The following is a 22,292-nucleotide window of genomic DNA, read 5'->3' as shown; positions in this document are numbered from 1 at the left end:
AAACGTATTACAGGATACGGAACATAAAAATGTTGGGTATACCATCACTGCCCAGCTCAGTAGTTCACGCTGTCGAGTGTCATTTATGTGTAATTAATGTGGTTCTAAAAGTGTTTTTTGTTTGTTTAGAAGGATATTGTAATTTTGTGTTTATTCAATTAAAATCTATTTAATTAGTTTTTTCCTTTTATTTATTTATTTATTATTATCATTTAACGACCATAAGGCTTTTACAAACATAATACATGTCGAAAAATTACAAAACGTCTTATAGAAATATCATATCATTACAATAAATACTTGTCATTTAACAAACATAATACATGTCAAAATTTTACAAACATCATATAGAAATAATATATCAGTACAATAAATACTTGTCATTTTACAAACACTGCGTATCGTAGATTAACTTCACCCAGACCATATCATCGTGAGTGGTTTATTTATGATATCGTCGTTGGAGTATGTGAATTGCTGCGTGTGTTTAGATAAAGATTGATGAATCCGATAAAAAAACGTTAGCATATTCAAGGCACAATCTCAATAAAGAAGATATCGTAGAATTATTTCTCGATCTTGACTAAGAATTGGAGAAAAAAAAAACAGGGAATAAAAATGTTTGTTCGTACACAAGACTAAGACTAAAACAAGAAAAGTGACCAATTATATTATTTATCAATTTGCCGTTACCTGTTTCTCCACGATCAACAATATTCCAAGTGAAAAAATTAATAATACTTTTTTTAATTCGTTAAAATGTAGTGTCAAATCAAAAGCAGTACAATATAGTAATTGTAAAGTATAATATTTTATGCTTACATAAAATGTTGGAGAATTGTTGCAGAGACCCATGGAAGTAACGCGAGATGTGCGTATTTATAATAATAATATAATAAAATCTCTTTGTGGATTTGTATAAGCGATTGATGGCGGGCCTGTTTGGTATACGTATACTGTAAATGTTTATTATTTATGTCAAAAATACATTATAACGTACACTCCAGAATTTAGATATGTACGTGCTTTAGATATAGGCAGAGATGTGCTTTATTTCAATTAAATCCATTTTAAATGAAAATGCAAAATTCAAAATGCAAAATGGGTATTTTCCATTTTGCATTTTAAATGCTTTTCTAAAATCCATTTTGCATTTTGCATTTTAAATGCTTTTCTAAAAACCATTTTGCATTTTGCATTTTAAATGCTTTTCTCAATGATTTTTCCATTTTAAATGCTTATTTGCAACATTCTTCCTACCTACTATCTCCACTCATCTTTTTTTCATAAGCCCCAAATATCAGTCGGTCCTCAACCTCGCTATGAGAGATAATTTACATTTGTCAAGTTGCTCCCTGGTAGGACCCCTGTCAATTGAGTGATACCATTACAAAAAATAGTGAACATGGGGCCATGACGCTGTAATATTAAATGTTAGATAGCAGTTTCTATGTTTTTACGTTGGCAACATTAGTCCCGCACAAATTTTTTCTGGTTTCATAATCTGTAGTGGTGTTTTTGAATTTACCATCATGTATAATGTTTGTTCTACATTGATGTCCATTATTAAATGACAAAATTGTTTAAAAATTCTATAATTATTTTAATTGTTTGACCTGAGAAACCATTTTGCATTTTCAATGCATTTTGAAAATGGGTATTTTGCATTTTGCATTTGAAATGCTTTTCTAAAAACCATTTTGCATTTTGCATTTTCAAATGGAAAAGTTTTGACCCATTTCCATTTTGCATTTCAAATGGTTTTGGGTACCCATTTTGCACATCTCTGGATATAGGTTACTAGAATTTGTGTAATGGACAAAGCTTTCAAGGGCAAACGGAAAGCTATAAAGATAATTTCAATAATCGACAAGTTAAAAGAACTGACAAAGCTTGGAGTGTGACAGTTGATAAGAGTGAATTTATACGGGCAGCTTTTTGGTTAAAAAATTGTGAAAATAAATGAATTCTTTTCATTCATCTCCAAACACAACTCGTGGAAGATTATAAATAAAATAAAAACACGTAACCAGACTAATTAAAATAAAAAATATAAACGAAATAAATTTACGGAATCATTAAATCAATGATATTTCAAAATTAGAATAAGATGATATTTCAAAAAAGTTTTCCTTTCGCGGATGAGTGCCATCATTAGTTACTTTTTTTTATAAAAATAATAAAGTACTTACCGGTGAGCGGTAGCGGTGAGAGTTTAGCGCCGCCAAGATTCCAGCTTGTCGCTTGCAGTCAACTTCAAATTATCTATAGCTGTAGAAATTTTTAACGTTTTTCCGGCGTTGTGCTACTGCCGCCAGATTTATTTTTGTTTAGTTTTATGTTTCGAATATTGCAGTTGATTTCTTCAGATTTTTGCATTGTTTATAAGTGATAGAAAGTGATCTAAACGTGAGTTGGTTACCGTGTATTTAACGTGTTGCTAACGCTTGAACGTGCTTGAAATAATTCGTTATTTTATTTTCAGCACAATGGCTGATCTCGTGGATAGTATGACAGCCGCAGAGTTGCGGACCAAACTGGCGGAATATGGGCTGCCCGTTATGCCCATCACGGCTTCTACCAGAAATCTCATGGCAAAGAAGCTTAAATTAGTAATGGAGAGTAAAGGCGAGGGCAAAAGTGCGGACAGCCGCCGTTCCCTCGCTAAATATTCAAGTGGCGAAGATTCTGACATGGACGTTAGCAAAGTCAGCAAAGATAAAAGTAAAAGTAGGCGAACGACCGTCGGCGGGGCCATGTTACCACCCGTAACCAGCAAATTACCTCCCGTTACGAGCAAATTGCGCAAGTCCACCCCGAAGAAGTCGGACTCTCCCGCCAAACTCGATGACAAGGATTCGGAATCTGACACGGAACCCATTAAAACTCAGGAGGAAACTAAGACCATCACCACCAGGCGCGTCACCAGGACGTACAAAACACATCCCATTGTGGAGCATGAAGACTACGAGACCGGCTCGGACAGTGACGTAGATGTCAAATCTACTTCCACCACCACGTACAAGAGTCCATTGGCGAGCTCTCTGACGTACAAGGGCTTATCGGGCCGCAGCGATTACATCTCCAGCTCGCACCCTTCAACTTCCCTCACTAGTGAACTGGCCGCCCACCCGGTGCCGTCCTACTCCTACACATCGTCATCTGACTTGAACAGCATTCGCTCCCGACTCGGCCTGTCTGCTCCCAGCGGCGGAGGCGACCGGCCCTCCCTCAGCACCAGTTACAGCTACTCCAGCTACAAGCCGGCCGCAGTGCCTGAGGAGGTAGTGGACAGCCCTTATTTGAGCAGTTTCACCAGAAGGCTCTCCGCCCTCAAAACAGATACCGGCAACCTGCACAAGGACTCGGACAATTTAAACGGTAGCAGCAATTATGCCCCCAAATCTTTCTATAAAACGGCTTACAAGAAGCGCGACTACGCTCCGGATTTCAAGACTGCGGGAGAAAAGAACGTTCTGAAAAATAATCTCGTGTCCTTCGCAATCGTCGGTGTCGGTTTGGTTTTTTTTCTATGTGTTTCTTTTTTATATTTAGGTATGAAGGGTGACGTAGCCCTACACATAGAAGATAAGAATACTGTAATACCCATCTGTCAAAGCATTGCAGGAATGCGGCCTTCGGAAAACTGCATTAAAAAAGAAGACGTTTCAAAAGCGACTGACCTATTGAAAATAATTTATCCAGCCTTGCACGCCCGAGCTGTGGCGGTCGGCTGCGGGCAGACAGAGGATCCCATCTACATGACGGATAACAACATCGTTCACTTTGTTGAAAAGAACGCAAACGAGGTTCAAATTCTGGAAGACTTGCGTAACTTGCATGTTCTCATACTGAACAATCCCAAATGGGGGATATGTATTCTGGCAATAGATGCCTACCAACAAGACAAGTCCACAGCCCTGACCAGCATGGAGTATGTACTTCCTAAACGTAACAAGGGGCAAGCCGCTTTGGCGATGCTGAACGCGACCATTCCCTGGAGGTGCTCCGTCACTCGCATCATGTACTACCTGAGTGTCTTGGTGCTGGTCATCGGCGGAGTGGGTACCATTGCCTTTCTCATCCACAAGGGCATCAAGACCTATGTGGACTACACCAAAAGGCGCAAGGACCAGATCTACTCCATGGTAGCACAGATCATAGACGTGCTTTCGCAGGAGAATGCGGAAGAAGGAGCCGACCCCGCCGGACAGTCCATGCCGGTCAGCCACGTCAGGGATATGCTCATCGCCCCGCAGAACAGGGAGAAGTTGACAGACATCTGGGAAGCAGCCATCAAGTTCCTGGAGAAGAACGAGAGCAGGGTAAGGTTCGAAGTGGAGAGTGTGGCCGGGGAGGAGTACCGAGCTCTACGCTGGGTGTCTCCGCAAGGTTCTCCTCGCGCCACGCGGGGGCCCGGTGCTCGCTCCTGGCAGGGTCAGGCCTTCGAGACCCAGGAGGGCTCCGTCAACAACCTGACCATCTCACCCACCCCGTGCCTGAAGATCCGCCACATGGTGGACAAGAACGACAAGAACCCCAACCTGAAGGCCATCATCCAGGACGCCATCCTAGAGAAGTGCGGGCCGCAATGCAAGATCCTGCACATGGAGATAGACAAGGTGTCCTGCTGCGTATACGTCAAGTGCGCCTCTCCTGCGGACGCAGGCATCGTGTACCAGAGCCTGCACGGTTGGTGGTACGAAGGCAACCTCATCACTGTCAAGTACCTGCGCCTGGAGCGCTACATGGATCACTTCCCCTCCTCTCCGGCCACCGGGCCCTACCTCAAATCCTCCAGCCAGTAGCACTCCCTAATAAACGTTAGCTTTATGACACCTTGGTGGATATGCGTATTTAGGAACTGTGCCCAGATATAGAAGTGAAGTTTAATTGTTAAATTTTTCATTTTTATATAGTGTTAACTTATAATGTCTTACAAAATTAGGATAACTTGAACTATTTCGTACCCGTGAAGGATTTTAAATTTTTTTATATTTTGGATCTGCAAATGTTGCCATCATTACCCAATCCTTTGTGAAACACTTCTTAATAATAATAATGCACAGCGCAGTTTGTGTTAATTCACTCCAAGTGCGTCAATGTTGTTTCCGAATGCCTGTAAAGTTTTAGAGCATGAACTGTGTTCAAACATATTACATTATACTTTTATGATGTGGAAATCTAAGGAGCATTCAGAGTTATTAAATATCACTGTCCCATTGACAATTATTTCAATGTTTTTTTCTGTATAAATGATCTGTCTACTAATAATGACATGGAGTTTCATCTCACAGCCGAATGTTTTGTTTTTAATCTTATTTGACTGACAAATTACATATCACACTGGACATTTTTATTTCAAAGACTAGTTGAATTTCCATACTGAAATGAGTCACACACGACTTGTTTATTCAGTCAGCCATGTCTGAACAAGTTATTGTTTCTGACCTTTGTGTGAATAATGTTGATAAAATATTATATTACATATTTATGAAGATTTATTGACATAATTATAACATTGCATAAGAAAGTTGGCCCTTGTTCAGAATATTGTATTATTTTGTGAAATGTTTTTTTTTAAACTTGCACATAGAAAAATGAATTGAAAATAATTATTGAAGATAGGTACCTGCTTATATCAAATCATTTTCAATGCAATATTGAGAATGTTTTGTAGGATTCTATGCAATTATAAGCTGCTTGCATAGATTTTATTACAAAAGCTGTAAATATACATCGAGCAATAATAATATTACAAAATGTACCTTTAAACGGCTTTACAATATTCTGTGCGGGCAAGGACTAGTTTTATTTATTTTTTGTCTGTATTCTGTCTAGTAAAACTTCACGTTGCGTTGATCAAATAGTTAATAGTACAATAATCGCCTTAATTATTTATTTTAAGTAACAATGGTTAATATTAAATTATAGTTGATTTTGCTATTGGAAGTGACTAAAATAATTATGTTTCATTTGAAAATTATTAATTTTGTTTGGTAAATAATGTTGGTTGCTTGAGATTTTTGTGATGCAAAAGTGTATTATTTATTCTTTGATGTAATATCATCATCGCACACATCAATTAAATTGATTATGGTATTTAAGTTTTGCTAAACTAATTGATAACTAGTTATTCTATTTTTCTGGTTACTAATAAGTGATAATGATGATTTCGTAACACAAATTTGTTGTCTTTCTCATACTGTTTTATGTAATGATTTTTACCCAATAAAATATTAATATTACTTTAATTTTTTCCTTGAGCATTTCCTAATTTTATGGCAGCTACTTGCATCCTATAAGTTAAGTTCCCCATTTTTTTATATCATTGCAATAATGATGGAATTATTTTACTATGAGGTACTTTTAGAATTGAGAATTATTGTGGGATCAGCATTATTGTGTGGAATTTTTTGAATAATTTATTGCATAATACGTGTCATTCGTTTGGTTTTTAATATAAAAATAATTCATTCCAGTTTTTTCAGAAACCTATGCCATTTCTTGTTATTGCGTGTGGTGTAATAGAATGAGATCATTTCTATTTTGTTATTTTGTACTCACATCGGTCCATCGGTGGTACTAGTGACATCTATTGATCACTGTAAAATCTAATGGTTAGTTTCTTCACTAAACTGTTGATAAAAGTTTGTCGTTTTATACACAGATGTCTCTTTAAAATATTTCCGTTCCTGCCGCTTGGGAGCGTTGCAAGCGGGAAAATAGGAATATTCTACAGGATATTACGTGTAGCAGTTCCGGGACGCGGTTTTCCCGGTTAGTCTACGAAGGAAATTTGGGTTGAAAACATCCCTTATCCCTATTTCAGCGCCGCGTGACCAGTTCCTTGGTGATTTAATACTGAAAAAAAACGCCTTTACCGCCGTCCGTTTTTTCCGCTTTCTCGCCAATATTCCAGAGATTTTAGCAGATTCTACAATATGATAGGTGAGTTGTTTTCATGTTTTTTTTTAAAGACACAAGTTGATCGCTCAACCGAAACTTCGGTAGCTACCCTCCAAATTATAAAAATAAGTTGGGACACGCCGAATTTGAATACGAATAAATTAAGTAAAAGTACAATATTCATAATATTCATTGATTAAAATTCTTCAATGAATGATTATATTTCAATAAATTGATCTGCGGTTGATTTCTGGCTCCGGCGAAAACTCATTATTCCAAATTTAATGAATTATACCTAATTTTAATGTTAGAATAGAAAAACGAACCCTTTGAACTATAAGTAGGACCAAAGGACAAAATTAGAAGTCAATATATTAAATAAAAGTTTATAGAAATAATAAGCGTAAGAGCACATAGTATTATTTTTTTAAACTTTGTAATACGTTTGACTTTCCACGAAACGTTGGGAGATCGAATAAATGAATAGTTATGGTAATTTATAGTAGTCAATGTTTGTATTAGGTAGTTTTTTCCATACACAATTACACACCTGCCCTTGGTTGAATACAATTTTTATTTAAGCGTAAACACCTTACGGTGTCTCCTTAAAACTTTGAATTGAAAAGATTAAAACTTAGCGGAGAAATATATTTTTATTCCGATTTAGTAAGTGATTTAACTTTCACAATAAACAGGTAACATCATTTCGCCACACCTTCCTTTCTAGCGCAGATAATACATCACTTCTCCCACATACATACATGGTTAGAAAGTTTATTTACTTATTAAAAATATATAAATCTTTCCCCAAAATTCTACAAAATACACAAAAGCTACTTGACTAGATACAATTTTCAGCAACAATTCACTAAGTTACGTCAAATAAGATACGCCGAATATTATTTTGTAAAACAGTTACACGTTGAGGGGTTTTTGCACATTTTCCGATGATCATATTTCAGTATGTATTCTGTTTTGTATATTGCATTCGATGTAGTCATTCTCCGAAACATTGGTCATAAACCCAGTCACGAATAAATTAAAAAAAAATTATTTTATTTTATTAGTTTAAAATTTCAGTGCTGGATGAAAGATTTTTAAAATAAAGGCTCGCCAGCGTTCAGGGTAGGGAAGTTTGAAGGTAGCGACGGAATTAATTTGGGATTTGTAACGAGAGGAGGTCCTGCATTAAATTTGAATATCTCTCCATCGCCGCTGCCGTAAAGACAGAGGAAAATTAAATTATGGTATAAGCTAGAGATTATTTTTCGGAGCATGAAGGACACCGTGACAGGATCACGTTTAGAAGTTGTGCGGACAAAGGAATTCTGTTGATTCCTCTTGTTCGCCAGCGTATATCTATGGATACAATAAAAAAATCATTACTCTGAATATAACTAGCTATCTGGGAAAACTATTTATGTTAGATTATAGATTATAAAATATACAAATTAATTATCTGGTAGACGGTGTAATTTACAAAATCATAATTTTGCAATAACCAAGTAAGTTATTACGAAAATAGAATCAGCTGGCGCAAGGCGAAAATTTAGCGTCGGCGATCAAAAGTTAGTCATTGAATAAATGTGTTCTTTTTATCTATGATTAAAGTGATTTTTGAACGAGGCTGAAGTGGTACATATGAATATCTCCGTCCAATTACGAGAGTGGTAGATACTCTCAGTATCGCTGTGGTGAAATACCACCATTCTGAATGTAAAAGTTAGTTTTAGAAGATGTCCAAACGATTATTTTTTTGAAAAGGTGTGAGTTATTTTTTTAAATACTAGAAAACCTTGGAGTGTACAACGCAATCGTTCATCTATAAAACGGTATTATTAGCTTGGGGGAATACATGATAATATTTTAAATATAATTTTAACAGTATTCAGTTCAATGTACCTACAATAGGCATAAAAATATTTAATACTGCAAATTTATTAAAAAAAACAGTTAAAAATTACAGAAATATATTATAATCATTTGTATAAAATCCGAGTTCTATATATTTCATTTTGTCAGTGCGATGTGGAGAAGGAATCTCTTGACGTTGTCTTTTTCAATTGTAAAAATCATTATTCCTTCAAAGGCATATATCGTTTGCTAATTAAATCACCCACCATTAGAATTTCGTATTTGTTGTCTCTCAACAATTCTCGCGTTTTTTTCAGTTCTGTATAAGTCCATAGACTTAAATGACTTCAATATTTGATATGTCTTGTCCCATTATAGATTATTCTTAAAATTATGACCATCTATCTTAACTTTAACGGCACAAAGCACTCTTTTTAGGATGAATTGCCTCATTTAGAAAGATGTTAAAATATCATCAAATTCCAAAACTTAGTACCAAGCACTATTCAAAAGATCCACCTCTATCTAGGGTTAACTTATTTTAACAACCTCCCTTTAAATCTAAAATATTCATGAATATCAGATTAATTTCCAAATTTGTTATTATTTATTTTTAATACTTATTTTTACCCACTTACATCTTTTTATATAAGCTAGAATTCCCTCACCAAAAGCGTGTCCTTTTTTGGCGAGGAAAGGAAAATTAATACCTTTATAACAATTTATACAACATGTAAAAAATGTACACCTATCGATTGGAAAAAATTCAAATATTTAATAATATAACAAAAAATAATTTTTCATTTAGAGTCTTATAAGTTTTGATACATCTGCAAATCTACAGACAGTTTTCTGATAGCATTGTGTTCCCGGCGTGCCTATACTCATTAAGTGTTTTCTCGAATCCTTTGAGTAATGCCTCCGCCCAGTTAGTAAAAAAAGAGTACAGTGACCAAGTTGGTATACAAGTCGACTTATTCTATGTACAGTACCTACCTGTGTCCCTCGTTAGTCGGAACCTCTGGACCCCGGACTGTTTGAGTCACAAAGAACACACGATTTAAATTCCCGGAGCGTTCAGCGTTCAATTGTGACGAGATTGCAATGTTGAGGTTGCCGCACGAGGAATTTGTATTATTATTTTAAAGCTAATACCGATAGTGTTTGGCATTCAGTAGTTGGAAGATTCAATGCATTGAACATAATGCAATTTAAAAAATATTTTTAATTTATTATATTTTTTTATAAAGATTGTAAATGAGAAATGGTAAAAAAGTATAACTTTATAAATGAGTAGTATATAGCAATAACAAATAGTTGAGGTAAGTACATAACATGTATATATTGAAGAATTAAAACAATACTAAAGACGAAAATATCAGTAAACTTGCCAGAGGTGACATTACTGTGTTTTGTTGTGTTGTGATTAGAGAGTTTGAAAAGGTTGATAAGAAATAAAGCAAAAAAGATGAAAATATAAAAAGGTCACGGAGCGGATAAACTTTTTTATCGATAAACTTTCTGTAAATAATGTTGAAAATTTATTAAAAATACAAATAACATTGTTTACATCACGTTTATTTATATACACCATCTACATGTTTCGTGGACAATGTTCACATCATCAGGTGTATGATTAGATTACGACTACTTTGAATGTAAATCTAATCCTGGTGATGTGAACATCATTCAAGAAACATGTGTAGGGTGTATATAAATAAAAGTTATATAAACAAAGTTATTTTGTCTTTTTAATAAATAAATAATCATATCACAAAGTGATAAGCTTAATGAAGAATTTTTCTCAGAAAAATTAATGTTGAAAATGTCAATGGTCGTCAATTGGCGCGTTCTGAGTTCTGAAAGGCAGAAGTTCTCGACTATAATATATACTTATTAGGAAAGTAAGTTAACCTCTTTCAACATAGAGATTAATTTAAAATGTTTTCCTATCCATATTACGAAGTACCCATTCGCCCATCGACGAGAAATGAGAGCCGACTTTGACTGATTGATGTAAATAAAGTCCTGATGGATAATAATTATTGGACATGAAGCCGAAAAGATAATATAAACCGATCCAGAACATACATCAAAGTCGCACCAGAATTAGATTTCCCGCTTTTTCGCCCGTCCGAAGAGATTTCCAATAATGTTCATTTGTCACCACCGAGAATAATGAATTCCTTAATCGAGGAGATGAACATCGGGATACGATTTGGTTAACTCCTCAAGCTAATTTGTTCGGTTTTGGGAACAAACAGCTATTACCCGTAGAGTTAATTTGTTCGCTTTTCGGAACAGCTCTGATAGAAATCATTGTGACTCCCTTAACGTCATAGTTAGAAATATTCAAATATATAAGTTAACCACAGAATAATGAATAATCTATGAAACCAAAGAAACTTTGTTATTTTTTTAATTAGTTATTTTGGTGGCAGTATTATTTATAATACATATGAATGTCTTATAAAATATGTGTTTTTTAGTTATCAGTAATGTTAGGTCATTGTTTACGAAAAAACGCAAGGAGAGCCATTTTTAAATTTTTCCTAATTGAATTTAAAAAATTTTGTATTTGAAAAATGATTTGTTTATTTGCGACTCGCCCGTCTTCGCACGGGTGCAATGTACTAATGTGGCATCATAAGAGTCCAAGCGACACATGTATGAGTACATCAGAATGTCGTTATTTACAGCTATTCTTTCATTAGACAGCACAAACAGATTTTGCTTAGAAGTTACACGCGAAAGGGCTTCATATAGTTGTGCATGTGAAAAACACTCAACGCTCAAATCTAAACCTGCAACATTGAATGTTTAAGCCCTGTGACTTGTTATTGGTCATTGAAAAATACAGTTTTACTGAAAATTACAATTGTTTAAATTGAAACGGTAAATCCGTCGGTATCAAAAGAATCCGAGGAATTTAAACAATTTCTCCGGTTCACATCCGGTCCACATCCGGTCAGTATTATACTCGTACACTATATTATAAATGTTGCTAAAGATTTTACCTGCAAACGTGTAGCATCGCACAATTTAGTTGGATTGAGGTTCCGTAATAAAATATTAGGACACCTTACTTTCAACACTAATTTATGTCCAGAGGGCTGCAAGGAATTGAGAAATTCAGTGAGAAAATGAACAGCCCCTACAATGTAGCGCACAGTGTCTACAGAGTAGCATGCTTGCGTCGGTGCATCAATCTTTACCTTCTCTGCTTGTTTGTTAGTAGGTAACAGAATTGCTCTCTCCTTGAACCAATGTATAGTCTTACAACTTATGTCATTATTTTCGGAATAAACATTGTCGACCAATTCTTTAAGGTCATTAACCAAAATACAAAGGTTTTTAATGTCGAGATTAATTCTGCCAGTGTCTTGTGGTTGCTGCCCAATTTTGAGTAACAATTCTGCAAAAAGCCTGTTTTCATGTGTAGAAAATGAGACTCTCGTGTTGGTTTTAAGTTCCAATTTATTTACATATGGCCAAAGGTAAGATCTTTTTATTAGAACATTAATTTCATCAACACGTGTACCTCTCGTCACAACTTTAAGATTTGGCGAAGGTCACTTGAGAACAAAATTGTACACCTACCCATAGGTGAGTTTTTCACATTGTTCTGTTTAATGCTTCCACGGAAGTCTTGTTCGACATGGTAGCTTCGTCCCAAACTATTAATGAGCAGTCGTGCATCAATTTTCCAGTATTGCTCTGTTTGGAAACACTACAAACACTAGTTACAATGCCGGATGATGCATGGCTAATGCAATTTTACCAGTAGATCTGACTTGGGCCAAGAGCAAATTGATTAAAAATCATAGACATATGAACATTAGTAGACCTGCCCTAAGTGATTAAAAGCGTATTATCCCCACTCCCCATACCGGTTCCATTGGAGCCGGCTGTGCTCGCGTATGGCCTCAAGTGAAATTTGAAAACGTGATGTCATCATTCTTGTGCGAACTATGGTCGAGGCATCATCGGTTCATTTTACGAAATAACACGGCAAAATGTTGACTTGTACTATGAAAACTTGTAAAAATAGATGTGAAAAAGAGAATAAACCCAATTGTCGTATTACATTCCATATATAAGCATTATTTTACTTTATTTTAAGCATATTCACATCGTATAATATGAATCAGTTGTTACTATAACATCGAGAAACGTCTGGACGCGAAACACAAAGCTGGTTGGTTGCTGGGAAGTAAATTATGAACATTTATAAAAGTGTCTTAACTAAATACTTAAACGAAATATTCGACTCTGAAAATAGAACCGAATTTTTTTGCCGAATTTTGACTTCGCAAATTTGTTCATAACGTGGCGAGTAATTTGCGCTCCCATGTAAAAATGTCTATTCATTCAAAAGCAGATTTTACTTTTAAGAAGTAAATGGTGATATTATAATGCGAGATGCCTATTTACTGTCAGATTGATTTATTGACGAATCACAGTCAGCTTCACTCCCTTCGTTCTTCAACAGTTGATTTTACCCCTCGCCATTATCTTCTCGTCTATTAATTCCTATGTCTGTGTTAAAAATGTATTTGTAATAAGCATTTACTTTGTGGCTCGTCATAATTTACAATAAAAGATATAAATTTGTTTTAGACCACTTTAATTTTAATTGTTCTCTACCGGTTTCGGAAGCACCCTTCCTTCGTCAGGTGGTCTAAAACAAATTTATATCTTTTATTGTGAATAAAAATGTGTTTCCCGTACCACGTGCAGCATCAAGGAAAAATATTTTTTCTTGGTTCCCATCAATCGATGTTAATGGCGCATAGTGTACTTTTTTTTGGTCGATTTTCATCTTGAACTACAATTTGTGACAGTTTCGATTAATCATAGGACGTTTCTCTTGTGTATTCGGCACTGGTAAAATCCAAGTTTGTTATATTAGTTGGCACCGGCAGTTCAAAATCCTTAATAGATTTGCCAGAAAGTAATTTTACTACTTTTTTAAATTCAAATAACGCTTCATCAAAGGTGTTTTGATCATATCGAACGTCATCTGATATTAGCTCCAAAATGTCTTCATATTTAAAAAAATATATTCCATAGCGAGTCGGTCACTTGACAAGGCAAACAAATATCGCAATAACCTATCTGAACTGCAGATAGCAGCTTCTGATAATGTGTTGAGTGTCCCAATGAGAGTCATCTTTCAATAGACTCATTACTTTGTATGCTGCTTGATAGGTATTATAAGTAACTCTTTGTACAGTTTTGATGTGTGCAAAAGTGTTGGGCATTTTACAACATGAAGTAACATAAATAGATCCTTCCAAGAGTATTAGATTTTTAACTCAAGGAAAGCCGTCAACTGGAGTAACTTGCTTTCTCTGTTGGAATATTTTGACACTGTGATTCCACGTATAATAGATTTTAACTTTGTCATACGCTGTATTTTTGCTAAATCTTCCTGAGCACATAACTTATAAAATGCTGTTAGTGTTGTATCCCGCGGATTAGTAACAACGTCATTAATGTCCATTTTCTAAATGCACGTTGAATGATAAAATCTTCCATACTGCTTCGGACCTTCAGATGTCACGACCCGATTAATATTTCTCCACTTCATTTGTTGATTGTATGCTGAAGGTAGCTTGTTCGTTACCTTTATTTTTAGTTCTATCTCTTCGCGAAGAAGTACTTTCTCTGCTATTTGACAGCCGGATATCCCTTTCTTCTTCGTTTCGTCACTGAGACGTACCAAACGCATTCTTTTTGCATTCCTTCTCTCTCTCTCTCTGGTTTCAATCCTGGGATTGGTTTGCAGCAATTTCATCTAATCTCCTCTTCCATTCTTCCCTGTCTTGTGCGGCTCTTTTGACTTCTGCATATGATGAGCAGCGCACGTCCACCAGCAGGTCCTCCAGGTACTCTCGGCGTGGGCGTCCCCTAGAGTTGGTCCCCTTTACATTCCTTCTACTATGACCTATATTAAAATACTACATTTCGAGACACCATTTAAATACAAAACTGTGATCAGGAAAATAAACGACAGATAACAAAACAACTAATATTCGCAATATTAAAAAAACACTAAAATAAGAATAACATGTTTTTCATCCTTGAAAACCAAGTAATAATGTCAATAAACAATCCAACGCAGAGAGTTATACTTGTTATCGCGACAAAGGGGGGTATCTTTTGTACAGGCGGCAAATAGTTTTGTTGCAAGTTATTTTTCAAATTGCGATATCTTCTAAGATATTGGTTTAAATTATATGTTGCAAAGGGAAATTTTAATATACATTAAATGCTCAATATAACTAACGTATTTAATTGTATAAGATTTGATATTTTATTGATCAAAATAACACATAATATATTTAAAAGATAAAAATGATTACTGTTGGTTATCCTTAGGAGATAGACATATAACACCCTGGATTTTTCTGTAGGCCTTTTTAAGATATACAATTCCGTAGTACATTATTTTGTTATATCTTCTAAGGTTTAGCCAGCGTTAGCAATGTGAGCGCACCAAAATATATTTTTTTGACTTTATTACAAAACGTTGACTTTTCTCTACTTTCTGCAAATATAATATACGTGTATTATTTATGTAAACCTTCCGGATGAAATTATCTAAACGATAGTGAAAAATCGTATTAAAATCTGTTGCGTAGTTTAGTAGAACTAAGTGCACAAACAGACAGACAAGAAAAACGACTTAACTTTATACTATAGGGTTTTCCAATAAGATGTGTTATTTTGAATAGCCCGCTATATCGGTAGATGTTACTTTTGAAGATGTTATTTTTTGACATTTGAGAAGTAGAAACTACGCCATCAATAAAAACGGAACGATACACGCTTCAACAACGCATTGAAATTATTAAAATTCAATATTATTAATTATTGATCACGTTTTCTTTAATTGTAAAAATCATTCATCCTTCAAAGGCATTTATCGTTTACTTATAAAAATCACCCACCAATCTCCCCTTAGTATTCCTTATTTACTTTCTCTCAACAATTCTCGCATTTTCTCAGTTCTATACAAGTTCATAGACTTGAATGACTTCAATATTTGAGATTTCCTATTCCCGTATAGATTTCTCATAAAATTATAACCATCTCCCTTAACTTTAATGGCACATAGCACTCTCTTTAGGGTGAATTGCCTAATACAAAAAAAAAAAAAAAAAGAATTCCATCGAAAAATCATCTTGAATGATGAGGCCCATTTCCACCTCGGTGGCTTCGTCAACAATCAAAATTGTCGCATCTGGGGCTCGGAAAACCCAAGAGTTATTGTTGAAAAGCCTCTCTATCCTCAATGTGTGTTTGGTGCGGTTTATGGTCCGGCGGAGTCATTGGACCTTACTTTTTCAAAAATGAGGCTGGAGCAACAGTTGCGGTGAATGGATTGCGCTATCGAGAGATGATTAATGATTTTTTATGGCCAGAATTAGATGATATTGATCTGGACAACGTTTACTTTCAACAAGACGGCGCTACGTGCAAGACAAGCAACGAAACCATTGATCTTTTACGGGAAAAGTTTCTTTGAATATCAAAATAACACCTCTTATTGGAAAACCCTGTATTTAGAGATAATAAAATTTGAAAGCGAATTTAATCAGTTTTCAATTACAGTTTTGGTTAGTTTTAAGGTACAACAATGTGCCAGAGGCCTGAAGGGTTAAGTGGGAATATTAACAGTGATTAGATTGTAAGTTTTTTATGTGGACTCGATTCCGCAGTGTTTGGAGCCTGATTAAGTCTGAAGGGAAAGGATAGGGGAAGGATATGAAGAAGATAAATGTTGAGACGTAACCGTCTATTCAGATCTGGTCACAAAACACTGCTAAAGCACTGACACTGTAATGCTATCTGAAACGTTGACTAAAGAAAGATTAAGCGCAACACGGCATAATAATCCAAAAAATAATCACTGTAATCAAAGTTAATATTTTAAATGAAAATGGCTTACGATTTTTTATGGTTAGTTTGTAGAACAGCATTAGACGTTTTCATTAAGTTTTGCTAGTAAAATTATTTGTTATGTGATAGCTGTTTCGGCCTACGAAGCCATCTACAAACTATACAATTATGCAAATTATTGCAAATCTCTTCAAATTATTCGTAATTCGGTTAAAAACAGGATTGCAGACCCTTATAAATTGATAATATTCCTAATAAACTTTTAGTAAAATACGAATGTTTTATAACAGTGTCGGAACACGTGTTCATAAAAATTATTATTGTATTATTATCAATGTAAATGTTCTGATATATTAGAAATTTTATATGAGTTTTCAGAAAATGGCCCGCAATCCCGCATTTAACAGGATTACCAATAATCTGAAGAGATTTTTAATAGTAATTTATTTTTGGGGTATTATGCTGGGTTGGGCTACCTCCTTCTTTAGCCAACGTTTACGACAGCATTATAGTTAACACGGCATAATCATATCAGATTTTTAATAAATCACCAATACTCACTTTTCTCCATATAGGTAGGTGATCAATCAATAATATTAGGATGATGTGTATTTTTGTGTAGCACCGTTTTTATGAAAAAATAATCTACAGGTCGATATGTTAGGACTGCTAGGTGTTAATCCCTGACGAGAGGTGGTCATTGCTGTGTTTGTTTTAAATCTATTTCATTGGAAAGTGCTCTTAAGAAGTCGTGTCATTGGTCATTGATCCCTTCGGCAACGATGCATTGTCAATTACGTGCCTGGCATGTCTATTGTCTATCACAACTCGTTCGTGCATTTTACAGCAGGGCCAGTTTTTGTGTTACAAAAACTGGTTGAGTTTCCTTTGGAGGATTACGACATACAACGTGGGTCTCCGTTTATAGGTTAAGTCCATCCTATCCTTAAAAGAGACCTCTGCACACTATTCCCAACGGCGAAACACGAGGAAACCCGCAAGACCATATGTGTAGTTCACAAGTGTAAAAAATGTTCGAAGTCAGTGGAGATATGCATCCCTAATACGGTGAACGTCACCAATGGAGTTATTAGACTGAAAAACTAAAATGAGTGTTTGGAAGGATCTACCTGAATATTTATATCTAAATTAATAAAACTAACCGTGGCCTCTCACCAGCACAATAAAGATCTTGTTTTTCACAATTGAACTTCAGAGGCAGGTTGGTTAGATAGGTACATACTAATGTAATCCAGCGTGTTAAAATAATCATTCCAATCATTTCTTATTAATTTGTATTTTGGCCTTGTTCGGTTTTTGAACCGGCGATCTCTGGGCTCTGAGCCAATAACCTAATGGCTCTGCCTCGGTGGTTGTCATTGATGATTAATTAATATTTACATAACGTGAATCAATGTTTGTCGTGTCACAATAAAAAAAATCACAAGGTTTTGGCACAAACTCGTTGATTTATTAACGCTTCATAAATGACCCGAAGTTTTTGATTCTCGTGATCTTGTCACCTCTTTTTCTATTTATGTTATGTAAAAGCATGATCTAAAACGTATAACCAAACGTTTAAACTAATATTCATGAAAATATATTTGTGGGCAACGGCAGGCGGAGGCAAGTGAAAGATGTAGTAGTATCACATTGTGTTTATTGTGTAGAAAGTGTAATAGTATGTATGTGGGTGTTCAGCATGCAGATCTCATCTCAGCGGGATGTGGATCTTTGCTCGACGCGCGGCGGGCGGGGACTGGATGATTAACTCTTCCAGTGGTGGTGGAAGTAATCGGTGGTGAATCCTTGGTGGAAGGCCGGATGCTCAACACCGTGAATAGTGGAGATAAACGTTGGTGGAGTGTGGTCGTGGCGATGTAGTCGGTAGCTCGACGCCATGCGGGCGTAGACGAGTAGTTGATGAGTACTCGTACTAGCCTGAACTGATTGAATTACTAGACTGAACAATAGACTGAACTGTGGAGTGGCGCTGTGCACTTTAAATAATAGCGTTGCTTAGTAGGGTTACCCGGAGAGTTCTAGAACTCGCAGGTAGACCGGTGCGCTCTCATCGCGAGTCCCGTAATGTCCAGGTTACGCCATGCGGCCCCTATTGCAAGTCTTGAATGGTTCGTATTATTGTATTAGCTTGCCGCTACACATTTTAAAGATCTTTTAAAAACTTCTAACAGTTCAAATTTGGAAATTTTCAATAAGCTTTTTTAAACAGGCAAAACATTAAAACATCCAAAAAAGCTAGTTGTTTTAGGAAGGTGTGAGAAGCGTGTTGGATATTAATTTAACTATAATTAGCATTCATTGCAACGGTGCCAGAAGGATACAGGAAATTGATGGTTTTTTTACAGCAAGATAATTAATACTTTCGCATTTCTATGAACTCACTGAAAAAAAACATTTAATTAATTAAATTCCCGCAGCGAGATCCTTTGTTGAAATTGTTTGAAACAATACGTGCTTCGCCTTTTTAGAACAATTCTGGATATTAAACTTCCGAGTCTCGTCTTCCAAGCGTCCCTCCTTAAATCCAGTTTAAGTTGCAATTATAATAAACACATCTTAGAGAAATGAAAATGATATCCTAAAGTTTAGCAACAGTAGGTGGTACACAATAATTTCACGGAAATCGTAAATAAGTTTATCAGATTTCTGTAGAGCCTCAACACACTGAAATTTTGCGTTGTCGTCAGGGTTAGCAAATCTGTCGGATAGAATTTAGGAATCCCGCGGAATCCCGCTGGATTCACGGGATTCTATTGAGGGGTAATACATTTAAATTATACTATTTTTTTTAAATTTATTTGGTATCATTTTATAGAGTATATTATAAAAAACTCATTGAAAAAGTAACATAGAAAATCATGGAGGACTTTTCATATCAATCATATTTAGTACTAGTAATATTATAAAAAGTAACATAATATTTTAAGAAAACTTTGATAGATGGACATTATTACACTTGGCAGTTTGTTTATCTTTAGATTTTTTTTAAATAGTTCGAAACTTCACGTTTCTTCTTGAAGTATCTCAGAACTCGCAACACGTTAAATGTTACACGAGACAAAAATTTCGTAGTGTTTGACACACGTGTGCTCTTTTCGCCTGTTGTCGCAGTAGGTACTGAATTTCGAACGTCTGGACATTCTGGCATTTCTCAACTCGCGGTTTTCAACTCGCAAGCAAGCTTTTTCAATGCCGAAAACTCATGAAAATATCTCAAATCCGCGGGATCAAATATTGTTGAAATCCCGCGGGATTGCAAACCCTAACTGTCATCCGGTATCGCCAATCACCATTTATTTAACAATAGTTGAAGTGTATCTCGGTGTGCAAGTTGAACTTTCCTCTACTTTCCATAAATATAATATGCATGTATTATTAATAAACCTTCCGAAAGAAATTCTCTAAATGATAGTGACAACCCTATAAAAATCTAAATAACTAAAACTAAGCGCACAAACAGACAGATGCTGATAGCAACTTTGTTTTATACTGTATACAAATTTGAAAGGTTCATGTGCGCCGACTCCAGGTCCGTTTCAACTTTAAGTCAAATTGTAATCAGCAGAAAAGCACAACTGTCATGTTTTCACATTTGTCAGATGATCACAATTTAAGGCGATGCACTACGTCGTGTAATATTTTAAATTGAGCCGCTATCAATAACAACCCTTACGTAGATGGCGATAAGGTTTAAATTTCCGCTTAACACCATCCACCTGTTTTGATTTATGCAAGAAAAAAGCATGGCCAAAAAGTGCCTTTTTTTTTTTTGTGGATGTTCAGGCATAAATAGTTAATTTTTTTCGATCATTTAATAAATAACTTAATTTGCTACATTATACAATAAAATCATAACCGAAAATGGGTTCGTAAGTAGAAGATTTTGAACTTTAAAGCAGTTTTCATGGGCATTTACATTATTTTTTTCTGGGCTTATAAAAAGACTCTAAAAAATGCTCGATTATTTCAAAGGCCAAGATGTATTCTACTCGCAGTATTTAATTGAAGCATCTGAAACATTTCTAGGCGACCAAATTTTTAAACGAAAAACACATGATTTTGCATTACTACGTATGGCATCGCCTTAATGGAAATCTGAAACCGACAGAATCAGCGTTTAACCTCTCGGGTCTTTACAAAAAATCTCATGTCATCCAATTTTCCCAATTAAAATTACATTTCAAATAGATCCGCTGTTTTTGATCCTATCCCAAAATGAAGTATTATTTTTAAAAACCGATGAAAGAGTCTTTGGGATTTAGTTTTTTGTATGTAATATTTATTTAATTTTTTTTTACGCAAACCGCGTTTTTTAAAATCGATAGTTTTTACTTTCGAATTTTATGTATCACTTTTTATCGAAACTAAAAAAACAAATTTTGTTAGAAAAGCGTATTATAAAGGTTATTGTCACTTCAGTTTCTTTTGTTTTATGCAAAAATAATTACATAAAAAATTGGCAAAACTGTTTTATAAAACTATTGTTTATGGTAAACTTTTAAATGCAAAGAGAAGGCTCGGTGTTCTCTCTTTCTAAATCTGCATTTTATATTATGTCTCAACATGATAGAAAAGGAGATAGAACGAGTTTTATGAGGAAGTGTCCTTCGATGACAGATATAGCACTACGAGACCCGAGTGGTCTTAACGGGGATCTGTCAAATGAAAAAACAAAAACGAAATGGCGCTTATTAGCCATCTTATGACAGTGTTACAATTACGTATCTGTGAAACACCCCAACCTTATTTTCAAGTCTTCAGGGAAATCCTTTTGACAGATATTTATTATGCGCCCGTGTCTTCATCTCGGAGCCGTTTATGCCTTATGTTTCCGAGGTTCAACCGCATAGTGAGGGTGTACTTGGGTCAGTGACCCTACGACCTTGGAACGGAAATAACTTCTAGGAAGGGCTGTTTCTAGGGGGTAATGCCATTAACCCCTAGAGCAATTTCGGAGATATTTCTCACAGAGATAAAACTCCCGTAGAGTCTTTTTGTGAGAAATTTTTCCCACAAAATTAATACTTTCTCATTTTTTTATTGGTGTGAGATATACGATTTAAATAGAGTAAGATAGAGAGAACACTACGCTTTCAATGGGCGCACAAAAGTTTATTTATTTATTTTTATTTAAGTACATAAAACAGGCATGGTGCCCAAAAATTTACATACATGGATGTTTAAATAAATAATAATAACAAAATGATAATAACAAATTGAATAAGCTAAAGTTACCATAGACGCTACATACCAAGTACATATATGGGATGTTTCACAGATAAATGTAACATTTGGGGGGCGGGTATAGGTACCGCCGCCCCGGGAACCATTATTGGCTAACCAACATCCTTTCCATGGGTCACCCCAAGTGGCACGCTACGTTTGATGACTTAGCAGGAGTGCCCGGGCTTATAGGGTCTTGAGGACGGATGCGTTTGTGTTGCGGGCCAAATCGATTGAGACTGGTTGAGGGAGACCTTTTTGCCTCTCCAGCCTAACTCTCTCGAGCCATCGCTTTGCACCACAGTGGGAGGGATGGATTCATACGTCCGTCGCTCCTGGACACATTAACCCCCCAGATCCCACACACACCCCTC

The 22,292-nt window shown here is 35.5% G+C and overlaps 2 protein-coding genes across 2 annotated transcripts in view; both read left to right on the top strand.

Moving 5' to 3' along the window:
• The first annotated feature begins 2,263 nt into the window (after nucleotides 1–2,263).
• LOC149423289 (inner nuclear membrane protein Man1-like) lies at nucleotides 2,264–6,156 on the top strand. The gene is made up of 2 exons (XM_089632939.1): nucleotides 2,264–2,409; nucleotides 2,486–6,156. Exon 2 carries the CDS (start codon nucleotides 2,490–2,492, stop codon nucleotides 4,806–4,808), a length of 2,319 nt encoding a protein of 772 aa, XP_089489065.1. The 5' UTR covers nucleotides 2,264–2,409; nucleotides 2,486–2,489; the 3' UTR covers nucleotides 4,809–6,156.
• Nucleotides 6,157–6,773: 617 nt separating this feature from the next.
• The window catches only part of LOC149423283 (uncharacterized), a 673,327-nt gene continuing 657,808 nt past the window's right edge, over nucleotides 6,774–22,292 (top strand). The window contains exon 1 of the mRNA XM_089632637.1: nucleotides 6,774–6,951. The gene's annotated coding sequence lies outside the window, so the exon portion shown is untranslated. The remainder of the gene's footprint in view (nucleotides 6,952–22,292) is intronic.

This window comes from Hesperophylax consimilis, chromosome 6 (assembly GCF_061612785.1).
Source record: "Hesperophylax consimilis isolate HC1 chromosome 6, BYU_Hcon_1.0, whole genome shotgun sequence".
NCBI lineage: Eukaryota > Metazoa > Arthropoda > Insecta > Trichoptera > Limnephilidae > Hesperophylax > Hesperophylax consimilis.
Note: the sequence above shows the minus strand (reverse complement) of the source record. Positions and strands in the feature narration are given on the sequence as shown.

Bases quoted from the DNA above. Each gene is read 5' to 3' on its own strand.
- LOC149423289 (XM_089632939.1), top strand. From the start codon at position 2,490: ATGGCTGATCTCGTGGATAGTATGACAGCCGCAGAGTTGCGGACCAAA.